General features: G+C 41.4%; 1 protein-coding gene across 1 annotated transcript in view; it reads left to right on the forward strand.

The window, feature by feature from the left end:
- The window catches only part of LOC133615044 (myosin-16-like), a 45807-nt gene that overhangs the window by 27009 nt on the left and 806 nt on the right, over window positions 1-17992 (forward strand). The window contains exons 29-44 of the mRNA XM_061973379.2: window positions 384-440; window positions 961-1047; window positions 1105-1350; window positions 1408-1525; window positions 1589-1716; window positions 1800-1996; window positions 8315-8447; window positions 8530-8746; window positions 8818-8954; window positions 9022-9125; window positions 9186-9378; window positions 12060-12263; window positions 14420-14545; window positions 14614-14784; window positions 16222-16422; window positions 16496-16708. Coding sequence (XP_061829363.2) covers window positions 384-440; window positions 961-1047; window positions 1105-1350; window positions 1408-1525; window positions 1589-1716; window positions 1800-1996; window positions 8315-8447; window positions 8530-8746; window positions 8818-8954; window positions 9022-9125; window positions 9186-9378; window positions 12060-12263; window positions 14420-14545; window positions 14614-14784; window positions 16222-16422; window positions 16496-16693 — 2517 coding nt within the window. The 3' untranslated portion in view covers window positions 16694-16708. The remainder of the gene's footprint in view (window positions 1-383; window positions 441-960; window positions 1048-1104; window positions 1351-1407; window positions 1526-1588; window positions 1717-1799; window positions 1997-8314; window positions 8448-8529; window positions 8747-8817; window positions 8955-9021; window positions 9126-9185; window positions 9379-12059; window positions 12264-14419; window positions 14546-14613; window positions 14785-16221; window positions 16423-16495; window positions 16709-17992) is intronic.

Consider the following 17992-nt stretch of genomic DNA (forward strand, 5'->3'; position numbering starts at 1 on the left):
CATGTGCAGTCAAAATAAATTGTGTGCTTGATCTGCGTTTATACAAGATTATTTTTTGTGATTAATCACATGAGTTAACTCGTTATTTTTGACGGTTTCAAATCAAAGTCTTTGTGTTACTAGCATTTATTAGAATCAACATGTCAACTTTTTTGGCTCTACGTTTCCCATTTTTGAGTTTTTATTTTTATTTTTGTGGGCCCATTAAAAACTAACCATGGGGCCACACTTTGGACACCCCTTCCCTTGTGAGGATATCTTGCCATCCTAATAAAAATCGAGGTCCAAACGTATGTCAGCAACTGTAGACAGGATGCACCTAATAATTTTTACTGTATTTTAGTGATATGTAATTTGATTGTACGATTTTGAATGTCTTTCAGGGCCGAATTGAGGAGCTGGAGGAAGAACTGGAGGCTGAAAGAGCCATGAGAGCCAAGGTTAGATCGCTTAAAGGCGTATTGTAAACCAGGGGTGTCTAAAACTAAAAGTTCGAAAAGAAACAGCACATCATTCACTTATATGACCCAATCCAAACAACCTTCCCTAGTCATGACATAAAAAAATAAAATAAAAGCAACCAACACAATCTGCTCACTGAACTTTGTGGATATCATTAAAGAAAATGTTAAAGAGCTATACAAAATTCTAAATTACACCCATTTTAAATCCTTTATTATGCATGATGGTAAAGATGCAAAACACTCTGTTCGCACTTATCCATGTTTTTTACTGCTTGGTATTTTTGATTGATTACAAAACATTTTTATGAGGTCGTCACGGAAATAAGCAAGGTAGGAGTCGAACTTTCACATACTCTTAATATTAATTTATATTAATTATTAATTATATATCCATTTTATTTATATAATATTTATTAATATAATATGTGTATATATAACTTTAAATGCAGTCGGCTTTCGGCCCAATGCGCTGAAATAAATGTGTGTTCTCTGATAGGTGGAGAAACAAAGAGCAGAGCTGTCACGTGACCTGGATGACCTCAGCGATAGACTAGAAGAGGCGGGAGGGGCCACTGTGGCACAGGTGAGTTCCGACTGTCCCTACTGGCTCACAGAAGCTTCAACCAGGAACTTCCCTCAGATTGAGCAGAACAGGAAGCGGGAGACGGACCTGCTGAAGCTGAGGCGAGAGCTGGATGAAGCCGCTCTCCAGTCGGAGGCCACGGCGGCGGCGCTGAGGAAAAAGCACTCGGACGCCGTGGCGGAGCTCGGCGAGCAGCTGGAGAACCTGACCAGACTGAGGGTAAAGCTGGAGAAGGACAAGCAGAGCATGAAGGCGGAGATCGAAGATCTCAACGCCACCGTGGAGGCCACTCAAAAAGCTAAGGTACAGTTTGAGAGGCACGAGCTACAAGAAATGGAATTCACCTTCTTGTGTTTGCAGATGAACGCTGAGGTCCACTCCCACAAGATGGAGGACAACCTGGCTGAGGCCAACACTCGTCTGGCTGAGATGGAGCGCACCCAGATTGAGCTCAACGCTACTAAAATCCACCTGACTGGTACGCACACACACACGCTTGCTTTAAATGGCGATGGTGTGACATTTATTTCTGTCTGTGCAGCGGAGAATAACGATCTGAGCAGGGAGTTGGAGGACGTGCAGAGCAAGATGACCCAGGCCAGCAGGCTGAAGGCCTCGCTCATGCTGCAGGTGGACGAGCTCAGGCGGCAGGTGGACGAGGAAAACAAGGTATATAAAGGCAACACACCTTACAGTGAGTGACTCCACGCTAACAACAATGTTGTGCTGTGGTCCTCACCGCCCTTCTGCAGGGTCGCAACACAGCAGTGGTGGCCTTGGCAAACGCCCGCCATGACCTCTCGCTGCTCAAAGAGCAGCTGGAGGAGGAGTCCGAGGCCCGTGGAGAGATGCAACGCCTCGTGTCCAAACTTAATGCCGACGTCACCACCTGGAGGAGCAAATACGAGACAGACGCCATTCACCGTACCGAGGAGCTGGAAGAGACCAAGTAGGTTCAAATGATAAGAAATATGGACTTTCTTAACATTTTTGTAGCAACAATTTGCTCACTTTTGATGTATTCATTTATTCATGGGTATTCAAATATCCTTATCATACCAGTTTAGAATTTTGATACTTCCTGTCTGCAGTTTTGACACTTACTAACCGACAACAGTTACACTTTTGTAATTAACCATGCATTTTGTGGCACAATCAACATGTAAAAAACATGCTTCTTTGACATAACACACGCATTTATGTGACAAAGTACACATTCACTGTAACTCCATGTACACACAACAGAATATCATGAGACCCATGCATTTTATGATTTTTTATGCATAAAAATGTGTGCCTTCTGTGGCAAATGAGACATGCAAACATATGGATGTATGTGACAAAATAAACATTCACCCTAATTAGATATACAAACAAATGCAATACATGGCAGAATATTATGAAAATATATGCATTTTATGATGTTAATTACATGTTAACATGTATGTATTTTGTGACGATGTAGATATTTAAACAAATACATTTTGTGATCAAATAGAAATTTAAATTTAGGGTATTTTGTATGAAAATAGCCCTAACAAATTGCATGATTACATTTTTATGACAAATCATACACAAACACATACAATTTATGGCATACTGATCCAACACATAAGCACATTTATTGATGCATGAGAAATACAAACACGTGCATTTTAGGACATATTAGACATGTAAAAATGTGTGTTTGAGACTTTATCCAAACTTGTATTTTGTGACAAATTCAACATACAGCAACACACATTTTGTATGAAATTAGGCACACTAACATGTTTTAGAGACAAATTATACACACAAAAACATGCCTTTTATCATGTAATGTCCATGAAAATTTGTGTGCATTTTGCAACAAATTCAACGTACAACAACATATTTTGTAGGAAATTAGGCATACAAACACATGTCTTAGGGACAAATTATACAAACAAAACATGCCTTTTATCATGTAATAGCCATGATAATGTGTGTGCATTTTGCAACAAATTCAACATACAACAATATATATATATGTGTATATATGTAAATGCATATACACTACAATCCAAAAGTTTGGACACACCTTCTCATTCAATGCATTTTCTTTATTTTCATGACTATTTACATTGTAGATTGTCACTGAAGGCATCAAAACTATGAATGAACGCATGTGGGGTTATGTACTTAACAAAAAAGGTGAAATAACTGCAAACATGTTTTATATTCTAGTTTCTTCAAAATAGCCACCCTTTGCTCTGATTATGGCTTTGCACACTCTTGGCATTCTCTCGACGAGCTTCAAGAGGTAGTCACCTGAAATGGTTTTCACTTCACAGGTGTCATAGTTTTGATGCCTTCAGTGACAACCTACAATGTAAATAGTCATTAAGATAAAGAAAATGCATTGAATGAGAAGGTGTGTCAAAACTTTTGGACTGTAGTGTATAAGTATATGTATGTATGTATATGTGGAAGCAGTGCCTGGGGAATCTGTGGCGGGCTCTCCTATTTCTGGGGCAGAGGTTGCTGAGGTAGTTAAAAAGCTCCTCGGTGGCAAGGCCCCGGGGGTGGATGAGATCCGCCCGGAGTTCCTTAAGGCTCTGGATGCTGTGGGGCTGTCTTGGTTGACAAGACTCTGCAGTATCGCGTGGACATCGGGGACGGTACCTCTGGATTGGCAGACCGGGGTGGTGGTTCCTCTCTTTAAGAAGGGGAACCGGAGGGTGTGTTCCAACTATCGTGGGATCACACTCCTCAGCCTTCCCGGTAAGGTTTATTCAGGTGTACTGGAGAGGAGGCTACGCCGGATAGTCGAACCTCGGATTCAAGAGGAACAGTGTGGTTTTCGTCCTGGTCGTGGAACTGTGGACCAGCTCTATACTCTCGGCAGGGTCCTTGAGGGTTCATGGGAGTTTGCCTAACCAGTCTACATGTGCTTTGTGGACTTGGAGAAGGCATTCGACCGTGTCCCTCGGGAAGTCCTGTGGGGAGTGCTCAGAGAGTATGGGGTATCGGACTGTCTGATTGTGGCTGTCCGCTCCCTGTACGATCAGTGTCAGAGCTTGGTCCGCATTGCCGGCAGTAGGTCAGACACGTTTCCAGTGAGGGTTGGACTCCGCCAAGGCTGCCCTTTGTCACCGATTCTGTTCATTACTTTTATGGACAGAATTTCTAGGCGCAGTCAAGGCGTTGAGGGGATCCGGTTTGGTGGCTGCAGGATTAGGTCTCTGCATTTTGCGGATGATGTGGTCCTGATGGCTTCATCTGGCCAGGATCTTCAGCTCTCGCTGGATCGGTTCGCAGCCGAGTGTGAAGCGACTGGGATGAGAATCAGCACCTCCAAGTTCGAGTCCATGGTTCTCGCCCGGAAAAGGGTGGAGTGCCATCTCCGGGTTGGGGAGGATACACTGCCCCAAGTGGAGGAGTTCAAGTACCTAGGAGTCTTGTTCACGAGTGGGGGAAGAGTGGATCGTGAGATCGACAGGCGGATCGGTGCGGCATATTCAGTAATGCGGACGCTGTATCGATCCGTTGTGGTGAAGAAGGAGCTGAGCCGGAAGGCAAAGCTCTCAATTTACCGGTCGATCTACGTTCCCATCCTCACTTATTGTCATGAGCTTTGGGTTATGACCGAAAGGACAAGATCACGGGTACAAGCGGCCGAAATGAGTTTCCTCCGCCGGGTGGCAGGGCTCTCCCTTAGAGATAGGGTGAGAAGCTCTGTCATCCGGGGGGAGCTCAAAGTAAAGCCGCTGCTCCTCCACATCGAGAGGAGCCAGATGAGGTGGTTCGAGCATCTGGTCAGGATGCCACCCGAACGCCTCCCTAGGGAGGTGTTTAGGGCACGTCCGACCGGTAGGAGGCCACGGGGAAGACCCAGGACACGTTGGGAAGACTATGTCTCCCGGCTGGCCTGGGAACGCCTCGGGATCCCCCGGGAAGAGCTGGACGAAGTGGCTGGGGAGAGGAAAGTCTGGGCTTCCCTGCTTAGGCTGCTGCCCCCGCGACCCGACCTCGGATAAGCGGAAGAAGATGGATGGATGGATGGATGTATTTATGTATATATTAGGGGTGTGGGAAAAAATCGATTCGAATTCAAATCGTGATTCTCATGTTGTGCAATTCAGTATCGATTCTCATTTTTCAAAAATCGATTTTTTTTTATTTAATTTATTTATTTTTTTAATATTTTTATTTTTTTAATTAATCAATCCAACAAAACAATACACAGCAATACCATAACAATGCAATCCAATTCCAAAACCAAACCCGACCCAGCAACACTTGAGAGGACACACAAACACGACACAGAACAAACCAAAAGTAGTGAAACAAAAATGAATATTATCAACAACAGTATCAAAATTAGTTACAATTTCAACAAAACATTGATTAAAAATCCCTCATTGACATTATCATTAGACATTTATAAAAAAAATAAAATAAAAAAAGATATAAATAGTGTGACAGTGGCTTACACTTGCATCGCATCTCATAAGCTTGACAACACACTGTGTCCAATATTTTCACAAAGATAATCCATCCATCCATCCATCTTCTTCCGCTTATCCGAGGTTGGGTCGCGGGGGCAGCAGCCTAAGCAGGGAAGCCCAGACTTTCCTCTCCCCAGCCACTTCGTCCAGCTCTTCCCGGGGGATACTGAGGCGTTCCCAGGCCAGCTGGGAGACATAGTCTTCCCAACGTGTCCTGGGTCTTCCCCGTGGCCTCCTACCGGTTGGACGTGCCCTAAGGGAGGCGTTCATGTGGCATCCTGACCAGATTCCCGAACCACCTCATCTGGCTCCTCTCGATATGGAGGAGCAGTGGCTTTACTTTGAGCTCCTCCCAAATAGCAGAGCTGCTCACCCTATCTCTAAGGGACAGCCCCGCCACCTGGCGGAGGAAACTCATTTCGGCCGCTTGTACCCGTGATCTTGTCCTTTCGGTCATAACCCAAAGCTCATGACCATAGGTGAGGATGGGAACGTAGATCGGCCGGTAAATTGGGAGCTTTGCCTTCCGGCTCAGCTCCTTCTTCACCACAATGGATCGATACAGCGTCTGCATTACTGAAGGCGCCGCACCGATCCGCCTGTCGATCTCACCATCCAGTCTTCCCTTACTCGTGAACAAGACTCCGAGGTACTTGAATTCCTCCACTTGGGGCAGTGTATCCTCCCCAACCCGGAGATGGCATTCCACCCTTTTCCGGGCGAGAACCATGGACTCGGACTTGGAGGTGCTGATTCTCATCCCAGTCGTTTCACACTCGGCTGCGGAACCAATCCAGTGAGAGCTGAAGATCCTGGCCAGATGAAGCCATCAGGACCACATCATCTGCAAAAAGCAGAGACCTAATCCTGCAGCCACCAAACCGGATCCCCTCAACGCCTTGACTGCACCTAGAAATTCTGTCCATAAAAGTTATGAACAGAATCGGTGACAAAGGGCAGCCTTGGCGGAGTCCAACCCTCACTGGAAACGTGTCTGACTTACTGCCGGCAATGCGGACCAAGCTCTGACACTGATCGTACAGGGAGCGGACCGCCACAATCAGACAGTCCGATACCCCATACCAGGGGCGCCGCTAGGGATTTTGGGCCCCATGAAAAGAATCTTTACAGGGCCCCCAACACAGTGTCATTATTTTTTCTGTATTATAATTTCATAATTATTAGGGGCCTCTCTGGGCCCCCCTCCATCATGGGCCCCTAGAATCTGTCTCCTTTACCCCCCCTTTTCGGCTCCCCTGCCCCATACTCTCTGAGCACTCTCCACAGGACTTCCTGAGGGACACGATTGAAAGCACAAAGATAAAAGAAGTAATATATTTGGTTAATTTAATAGTTAAAACAAATGTACATTATTGCAATCAGTTGATAAAACATTGTCCTTTACAATTATAAAAGCTTTTTACAAAAAATCTACTACTCTGCTTGCATGTCAGCAGACTGGGGTAGATCCTGCTGAAATCCTATGTATTGAATGAATAGAGAATCGTTTTGAATCGGAAAAATATCGTTTTTGAATCGAGAATCGCGTTGAATCGGAAAAAAATCGATTTATAATTGAATCGTGACCCCAAGAATCGATATTGAATCGAATCGTGGGACACCCAAAGATTTGCAGCCCTAGTATATATATGTATATATATATATATATATATATATATATATATATATATATATATATATATATATATATATATATATATACATAAAGTCGTGGTCAAAAGTTTACATACACTTGTAAAGAACATAATGTTCTTTGTCTTGATTTTCCAATCATTTCTACCACTCTTATTTTTTTGTGATAGAGTGATTGGAGCACATACTTGATGGTCACAAAAAACATTCATGAAGTTTGGTTCTTTTATGAATTTATTATGGGTCTACTGAAAATGTGACCAAATCTGCTGGTTCAAAAGTATACATACAGCAATGTTAATATTTAGTTACATGTCCCTTGGCAAGTTTCACTGCAATAAGGCGCTTTTGTTAGCCATCCACAAGCTTCTGGCAAGCGTCTGGTAGAATTTTTGACCACTCCTCTTGACAAAATTGGTGCAGTTCAGCTAAATTTGTTGGTTTTCTGACATGGACTTGTTTCTTTAGCATTGTCCACACTTTGGGAAGGCCATTCTAAAACCTTAATTCTAGCCTGATTTAGCCATTCCTTTACCACTGTGTTTGGGGTCATTGTCCTGTTGGAACACCCAACTGCGCCCAAGACCCAACCTCCGGGCTGATGATTTTGGGTTGTACTGAAGAATTTGGAGGTAATCCTCCTTTTTCATTGTCCCATTTACTCTCTGTAAAGCACCAGTTCCATTGGCAGCAAAACAGGCCCAGAGCATAATACTACCACCAACATGCTTGACGGTAGGAATGGTGTTCCTGGGATTAAAGGCCTCACCTTTTCTCCTCCAAACATATTGCAGGGTATTGTGGCCAAACAGCAAAATTTGTGTTTCATCTGACATCACATGGACAAAGATAAGACCTTCTGGGGGAATGTTCTGTGGTCAGATGTTATTTTGCATGCTCTCGGCCCCCAGCCACTTTTTTTTATTCCAATGCAGCCCCCCCCCTCAAAAAGTTTGGACACCCCTGCTCTATACAAAAGGAGCACTGCAATGTTTTTTAGGAATTTGTTGCAAATATGCTTGTTGTTTTGAACTGAACTCGAGGGGCCGGTGTGGTGTCATTCGCGGGCCAGATTTGGCCACCGGGTCGTATGTATACATTTTGCATACATACGTTTCATTCCAATGGCTCCGCCTCTCTCGCAGGCGTAAACTGGCCGTGCGTCTCCAGGAGGCGGAGGAAGCAGCGGAGGCGGCCCAAGCGAGAGCAGCCAGCTTAGACAAGGTCAAGCAAAGGCTGCAGGGAGAGGTGGAAGACCTGACCATAGATCTGGAGAAGGTAAACACTTGTTCAATATGTGTTGAGGTTGTTTGTGTGTTTGTGAAAGATTCCAATCAGGGACATCTCCATCTGTCTCCAGTGCAGCGCAGCAGCCGCCGCTCTGGACAAGAAGCAGCGTGTGTTCGACAAGCTGGCGGCCGAGTGGAGCTGCAAGAACGAGGAGCTCCAGGTGGAGCTGGAAAGCAGTCAGAAGGAGAGCCGCTCTTACATGACGGAGCTCTACAAGCTGAAGACAGCCTATGAGGAGAGCCGGGATCACATAGAGACCATCCGCAAGGACAACAAAACCCTCTCAGGTGCCGTAGATGCTGGGTGAAGCCGCCATGTTTGTGCCGTCGCTTATCGGCTTGAGTTTTCCCCACCGTAGAGGAGATCAAGGAGCTGGTAGACCAGCTCGGGGAAGGAGGCCGCAGCTTCCACGAGCTGCAGAAGGCCAAGAAGAAACTGGAAGTGGAGAGGGAAGAGCTGCAGATGGCTCTGGAGGAGGCGGAAACTTCACTGGAGGCATTGAGAAATACCAAATACAAAGTGGAGAAGAAGATGTCAAAATGGTTGTGTGTGCTGCTTCCAGGTGGAGGAAGGCAAGCTCGTGCGTGCGCAGCTGGAGTTGGCCCAAGTCAAGGCTGACATCGACCGCAGAATCCACGAGAAGGAGGAGGAGTTCGAAGTGACCAGGTAACAACTGACTGGCCTTCTCGCACCGGAGGGACCATGATTGAACCAGGTGTGTTGCAGGAAGAACCACGTCCGGGCAGTGGAGTCCTTGCAGGCCAGCCTGGAAACGGAGGCCAAAGGTCGCGCCGAAGCCCTGCGGATGAAGAAGAAGATGGAATGCGACCTGAACGAGATGGAGATCCAGCTAGAGCATGCCAACAGGAACAACGGCGAGCTGGTCAAAACCCTGAAGAAGCTGCAGCAGCAGATCAAAGTAAGCTTTTGGAAGGAACTTCGAGTAATTGGTTCCGTGAAAGGGCTCTTAACTCTAAACACTTGTATCTCAAATCAATGTCACCTATTGAAACAAACTGATATCAATTTAACCCCCAAAACAGCACAATTGTAACATGTAGAATGCCTTTTAAAAAGATCAACACACTTTTAGATATTACGTATAAACATTACAATAGAATGTTCTACTAGCAACTACAGTAGTTTTAAGAAGTAATGTAATAATAATGTACAGCATTTACATTCTTGGAGAGTAGACTAGACTTCTACTGTATCTCCTTCCAGCTGCTTCTCTGTCAAGCACAGCATCAGCAGCTTTTCCATATTTTCATGGATAAATGTCTACTGTTTAGACATTGTTTAACATTCTTTGCTGGCATTAGACTCATTCTGCTTCGCTATGTAGACTCAAAATTGCTTCATCAAAGTAGCTTCACACTCTTGCCACGTTTTCGATTTCTTTAATTCAATGAGTATTTCTTCCACTTCACAAGCCGTCTTTCACACTCACTTTCTTCTTTCCTCTGCTTGGGGAAAAAAAGTGACTTTAAATTAAACAAAAAGTTATGTCGATCTTTATCTATAAGCTAATGTAGTAAGCAGTAAGACGGAATATTTTGGGGACATTTGCTACACCAAATAATGGCAGGAATGCTTGTAACTCAAACTTGTACTTGCAACGTAAAGCATATCGATTAACCGAGAGACGGCTTTAATTTCAAAACACTCTTGAATTGAGGTACCACTGTGGAACATTATTATATATTAATCTCTTCCACTTGCACCAGAATCTCAGCACAGTCCTGCAACCTATTTTTTATGTTATATTTTTTTAAATATATTTTTCCTGTACAATATTTGATAATTCTATGTAACCCCCCCCAACCCCCCCTCCCCCCCCAGCCCCAAAAATATCACACCTCTTACTCAAAAGCTCTTTGCCAAAGAAAAAACAAATGTTGCCAATACACATTTTAATATATAGTATAATATAATTGAATGTCATGTAATATAACATGACATAGTACAATATAATTCAGATTGAGGGTTGATATAACGATTTTGTGGAATGGCCAATTTATATTTTTTTGATGTTAACCTTATACTAAGATTACATAGCTCCACTGTGTCTTATATTGGAAAAAGAAACGGATGAATAATAATAATAATAATAACTAGATGAGGCAATTCCTTAAGGAATTGCGTGTAAATGCTCCAATGCTGAAGTTGAACTGAAATGCTGATAGAATGTAGTATGAATGTAAGAATAGTTTGAATGTTGGAATGGTTTGAATGTTGAAGAGTTTGAATTTCCAGGAAAAACAGAATTTGGTTTGGTACTTGGGAAAGTGTTCGTTTGAATTTCCAGGATGAATGGAATGTGTTGAAGGTGGAATGGTTTGAATAGGTTGAAAAATGTGTGATTTGTGGAAGTTTAAAAAAAATGGACAATTCATTGAATGGGGAAAATGTCCCTGAAAACTGGGAGTTCTTGGTAATCCTTGAATGTTTTAAAATTGTTGAAGGAAAGCACACAATTTTGAACAAGCTGAATATTGTGGCATTGGAATGGTTTGAAACTGATAAAAAATGTGGGAGTTGTGGAACTTTGAAAAATGTCTCATTAACTTCAATGGGAATTTCATGGAAATTTGGGAATTTCGGGAAAAGCGGGAATTTATTGGAAAATATTAAAAGACTTGAATGTTCTGAATGAGTTGAAATGGTGTGTTGGAATTTTTCAAATTGGTCGAGAAATGTTGAAGTAGTAACATTTTTAATTGAGAAATGGCATTAAGAAATTCCAGGAATTTCGGGAAAACTGGGAATTTTTCCAGTTCAAAAAACAACTTTGTTTTTTGTCCCGATTAAGAGGAATGTTTGGACAGTGGAACGGTTGAAATGGGTTGAAAAATGTGGAAGGAGTAGTCGCCAGAAAATAGGGTCAAAAAAGGGTTTGAAAAAAAGGGAATTCTGGGAATTTCTGGAATTTTTCTGAACATGGAAAAATGATAATTAGAACTTCCGGGATGAGTAGGATATGTTGAAGGTGGAATGGTTTGAATCGGTTGAAAAATGTAGAAATGGTAGAAGTTTGAAAAATGGCCACGGGAAATCTGGGAATTTTTGGAATTTGACAAGGGAAAGCCCGCGATTCCCGAATAGGCTGAACGGTTTGAAGTTGGAGCGGTTTGAATCGGGTGAAACATGTAGAAGGTAGAGCGCGCCAAAATCTGTAGAAGAAGAAGAAGTTGAATAATAATAAATAGATGCATTTTGGTGTAGAAAACCATGCTCCAAAGCATTCACACATTAATAAGAAAAATGTCAATCAATAGTGACATACACATGTTATTACAGTAGCGAGGCAGACGAAAACTAGACATGTTGCTGCATGCTTTGAACGGGAAACGTAGCGCCATCTGGTGGACATAAAAAGTCTAAATAACAAATACATTAATTGGAGGTAAATGTGGGTTAAATATGCCATTTTTTGTGATGTTAGGAACAGAGGTGTCTTCATGTCTCATTTTAGGCTACTTTAAGTGAAAAGATGACAATTCTAATGTATTTTTAAATGTTCAAAACAGCGGAAATAGCATGAAAAAAACTCATAACTGAATGTCTAATATGAAGCGTTAATGATCTTTCTCCTGGAAGGACCTGCAGGTGCAGATGGACGAGGATGCTCGTCTCCATGACGAGCTGAGGGAGAAGTACAGCCTGCAGGAGCGCCGCCTGTGTCTCATGCATGCAGAGATGGAGGAGCTGAGAGGCGGCCTGGAGGCGTCCGAGAGGGCGCGCAAACTAATAGAGCAAGAGTTGGTGGACACCACAGAGAGGTTCAACGAGGTCAACATACATGTGAGTGGTCTTTTGCTTGTTTTTATCAGGCTTATATTCATTTTAGTCTTTGGAGTCTAACTTCATCTAAGGGCCAAATGTGCTGCTAGGTGAGCTAATAAAGCTAAATATATTTAGAGGGCACCCCCTCCCTATTACATTTTTTTTTTTTTTTTAACTATTGTGACTCTTTTAATTCAAATTTGAATTTTATTTTGAGCATGTTTTGTACTAAAAACTGAGCACCGAGGGCGGACTCAGCCCAACTACCTTTAGGAAATGTTGCAATTTTCTATGCCAACCAAACAATCGACTCCAAAAACGTAAGAAAGTAAGGCAAGGTTGATGCTAAAATACATTGACTTTGCTATTGACATGCTACTGATTAGCATTAGCGATTATACATGGCGATTTCAACACCTCCAAATTTGGTCATGAAAACTACAACAGTAAATAAAATACTTACATTATTAACACTTTTTAGGGCGCAACAAGAAAAAACAACAATAACACACTACTACCGTTAACGTCTTGGACTTGCAACTGTATTTGCAACTTAATGTCATACAAATGATAACATGATGCTAATGAACATGATAAAACAACTGGACAGCAGTTACATAATCAGTTTTAAATGTTGCAATAACAATGTTTATCATCAAAAACAATTAATATTTATCAACACACACAAAAGTACCAAAATTGGTACCAATGAGTAACTGTCAATTCCTTGGTACCGGGGACTAGTACCGTACAGTTCGAAAGTGAATAATATATTTTATTTATTATGATTTATTTATTTTTGTGCAAATAAAAATGTGATATAATCAAAATTATATTTAAAATATTTTATAATAAAATACTTCTTTTTTTTGGTGGAAAATTTACTATTTTATTCTAATCTATGAAGAAGTTAGGAATATTTTTGTGGTACAATTTCATATAAAGCGCCCTGTCATACATTAGTTTACATTTTACGTGTGCTTATTAACACAAACATGTTCTGTTGCTTATTTTGCTATCAAATCAAAGGCTTATGTTTATGTTGGATTTTATACAATTTTATAAATACGTATGTTTTCCTCATTTGATCATTTTAACCCTACACTATATATTTTAGTCGCACTACAAATCAGACAACCAGTCAAACAGTACGGTCCCTGCCACATCGCCTCAAATATTGCGATTTCACCAAATTGCAATTTTATTTATTTTTTAGCATATTACACAACATTTTTTGCCCTAATTGAAGAATGTTCAAGCTTAAAAATGGCAAAATTAACTAAACAAGATGGGACAAAACCAATTAGAGCGCGCTGTTCAGTATCGTGGCCACTGATAGCATTACTATAATGGATTAATAGAGTGTAAAGGTGACTTAAGGGTGTTATTTTTATGTCTCCCATGATATTAAAAACATGTCTAGAGGGTAATAAACAGGTTTTTATGCTCTCGCTATGAAATTATTGTATTTTTGAAATTAAATTTATTGCAGTCAAGTCCAGAACCAATTAACAGCAATGAACAAGGGATTAATCTATAGTTTTGACCTGACTATGCAAAGAGACTGTGTTTTTTTCTCTGGAAATACATCTCTAAAAAAAGAGTGTCTCATACTTAAGGTTTAGAGATACAAGCAAACAACTTGCGAACATCCGAGCTTTTCTTCCTGGCACTCACAAACACACACCAGTGACCGGGAGAGATGCAGCCACGACACAAAAAAAACTTCTTAGGGCACAACGATGTGATTTTTGCAATCTACCAGTTGGAATGTAACTTATAATTCTAAAACATTGTTTAAAAATATGAATTTTGTACAAAAAAAAAGTATAATAATTGAAATGTCTCTTTAAAAACACACTATATAATTAGCAGTGATGGAGCAGGAAGGGGCTAGGAATACATTTGTGGGAACATTTCATATGAAGCACCCTGTCATTCATTAACTAACATTTTACATGTGCTTATTCACGCCAAATATTAGGGATATATATTCTGAGAAGGAAAAGTGCTTGCGCCGGGTACGATTGGCGACAACAACTGTGGCTGTGGGGAAGCCTCAGATGTCATTTTGAAGAACTCAAGATGGCAGCAGCTTCATTTGACATAGTCATGAGTGGTCAGCAGATCGAGATTTTTCTAACTCATGCGATTCGCTATATTTTGTGTCTCAGAACCAAAGTCTGACCGTCCTGAAGAGAAAACTCGAAGCCGACCTCGCCCGACTCTCCAGTGAGAACGAGGAGCTCATCTCAGAGTTCCGTGCGGCCGACGAGCGAGCCAAGAAGGCCGTGACCGACGTGAGCGCCGTCGAGTCCAAAACGACGAAATGCGTGCGAGCGCGCTCACGCTTGTGTTCCGCCACCAGGCCACCAGACTGTGTGAGGAGCTTCGCCAGGAGCAGGAACGCAACTCGCACCTGGAGAAGATCAAGAAGAACCAGGAGCAGAACCTGAGGGACCTCATGTTGAAGCTGGAGGAAGCGGAGCAGCAGGCTCTCAAGGCTGGAAAACGCACCATCCAGAAACTGGAAACAAGGGTTAGAAGTCTCTCTCTCTCACTCTCTCTCACTCACACACACACACACACACACACACACACACACACACACACACACACACCACACACACACACACACACACACACACACACACACGCACACACACACTCTTGTATTTGTTACCTTCTTAAGACCTCCGAAAAATGCCTACCTCTCTAGGACCACCCTTTCTAGATATATAAAGATTTGTATTTACAACATTAATAATATATGCATACTATGTGTAAATAGAAAAATTGTATCATATATGTCATAGGATGCCACCTGTGCAACAAATCCAATCGTGAAATGTCCTCGCTCCTAAATATTCCAAAGTCAACTGTCGGCTTTATTGTAAGAAAAGTGAAGAGTTTGGGAACAACAGCAACTCAGCCACGAAGTGGTAGGCCACGTAAACTGACAGAGAGGGGTCAGCGGATGCTGAAGCGCATAGTGCAAAGACTTTCTGCACAGTCAGTTGCTACAGAGCTCCAAACTTCATGTGACCTTCCAATTAGCCCACGTACAGTATGCAGAGGGCTTAATGGAATGGGTTTCCATGGCTGAGCAGCTGCATCTAAGCCATACATCACCAAGTCCAATGCAAAGTGTCGGAGAGCAGTGGAGACGCCTTCTCTGGAGTGATGAATCACGCTTTTCCATCTGGCAATCTGATGGACGAGTCTGGGTTTGGAAGTTGCCAGGAGAATGGTACATTTCGGACTGCATTGTGCAGAGTGTGAAATTTGGTGGAGGAGGAATTATGGTGTGGGGTTGTTTTTCAGGAGTTGGGCTTGGCCTCTTAGTTCCAGTGAAAGGAACTTTGAATGCTTCAGGATACCAAAACATTTAGGACAATTCCATGCTCCCAACCTTGTGGGAACAGTTCATATGTGAGTCAAGGCAGGTGACCAAATACATTTAGCAATATATTGTATATACTGTACATATATTTGTTTATTTTTTAATTCATTTTGGCCAAAGGGGGCGCATTTCAATTTCTTATACACACACTTGTTATTATATATGTTGGCCAGAGGGGGAGCACTTCACATTTTTACACACACTTGTTATTTCATATGTTGACCAGAGGTCAACACTTTTAAAACCGACACAGTCAATTTGAAAATCCCTCCTTTTTGGGAACACCCTAATTTTGATAGATTTCACCACCAGGGGTGCATATGAGATATTCTCTATTAGAGGCAATGGTTTTCCGTATTGGGACCATGATTTATGTCCTAACTTGTTCACCGGTCCTCATATGGAAGGTACTTTTCCTTGTTGATGTCTCAAGAATGGTAGAAATACAAGAACACACACACACACACACACACACACACACACACACACACACACACACACACACACACACACACACACACACACACACACACACACACACACGTCACTGACACACACTGGCTTCATCTAAAGGTCAAGGAGCTGGAGAACGAGCTGGACCAGGAGCAGAAGCGACATGTGGAGACGGTGAAAAACCTTCGCAAGGGAGAGCGCCGACTCAAGGAGCTGATCTTCCAGACGGAGGAGGACCACAAGACCAATCAGCGGATGCAGGAGCTGGTGGAGAAACTCCAGAACAAGCTCAAGAGCTACAAACGGCAGATCGAGGAAGCTGTGAGTAGGAAAACCACCATGAAATATGACAAATGAAGAAAGATGGTGACGGTCCAGTGTGACGTGTGTGCAGGAGGAGCAGGCCAACAGCAGCCTGTGCAGGTACAGGAAGACGGCCCACGAGCTGGACGACGCCGAGGAGCGTGCCGACATGGCCGAGATGGCCCTCAATAAAATGAGGACCAGGAATCGGGCGTCCACCACTAAGGGCTTCACCTCGGTGGAGATCGTCCAGGTCACCAAGCCTGCTGCTGGACGACAGGAGGAGTAGACACCTGTCTCGCAGGTATGCATTTAGACATGTGTTGGATAGAGGGGTCAATAAATAAATACATCTTTGAATAATTACTTCAATATGTCATTAATTAGTTATAATTGGAATGAAATATTTAAATGTTAATGAACGTTCAAATAGTATTTGATGCAAAAGCACATTTGAATATTTAATACATTATTAATTGTATTATTCAAACAATTAATTCCTGATTAATTAATTTTATGATTTAATTATTTATTTAATTGTCCAGGATTCAATTCATTGTTTCATGATTTATTTATTTCATGATTTTATGACTTATTTGATTATTTACTGTTTAAATTACCTATTTCATGACATATTTATTTCATGTTTTAATTATTTATTTCAAGAGATATTTATTTCAGAATATAATTAATTATGTCATGATTATTTAACTATTTCCTGATTTAAATCATTATTTCCAGATTAAATAATTTATTTCATGATTTATTTATTTATTTCAAGTCATGACTTATTCAATAATTTTATCATTCATTTAAAATGCTCATTATTTAATTATTTCATGATTTATTTCATGTCATGACTTTTTCAATAATTTTATAATTTATTTAAAATGCTCACAATTTAATTAGTCCATGATTCATTAATTATTTTTTTCAATATGTATTGTATGATTTCAAGATTCATTTAATTTCATGTTTTAAATAATTATTTCATGAAATAATTTGATGATTACATTTTTTCTTGATTTATTTATTAATTTTTATGATTTCGTTATTTAAAAAAAAATTAATTTATCATTGTATTTTTTTTAATGATTTGACTATTTCATTATTTTTAATTACCTTTTTATTTGATAATTTAATCATTTATTTCATGACTTGATTATTTATTTCATGATTTGTTGAAATATTTTATGAAACTGTGTGTCAGAGTTCATGAGTTCATTTTCATCCGTCAAACTCAGCCATCAAAGCCAGTGGGCGGGGCTAACAAAAGTCAAGTCCAACGATTTCTCTGAAACTTGACTCTGCAAGTCTTTGAAACCCCGGCAGCTAAAGAGGATGTACTTGCACTTTTTCGGGAGTTGTGGTAGATCATTTAGACCTGCTGACCCCAGAGCACGTAGCAGTTACAGTAGAGGAATTTATTGAAGTTGTCGGAGTTATTTCCGCACTTTTACACCAAGGCGTCCATTACAGACAAGCGGGAGTGCCGGGTAACCAATCAGGTGTCAGAACCCGTCCACTGACTTTGACAGATTAAATAAATTCATCAAGTGCCGAGACGGTGGCTCATTTAATAAATATT

This window comes from Nerophis lumbriciformis, linkage group LG22 (genome assembly GCF_033978685.3).
Source record: "Nerophis lumbriciformis linkage group LG22, RoL_Nlum_v2.1, whole genome shotgun sequence".
Taxonomy (NCBI): Eukaryota; Metazoa; Chordata; class Actinopteri; order Syngnathiformes; family Syngnathidae; genus Nerophis; species Nerophis lumbriciformis.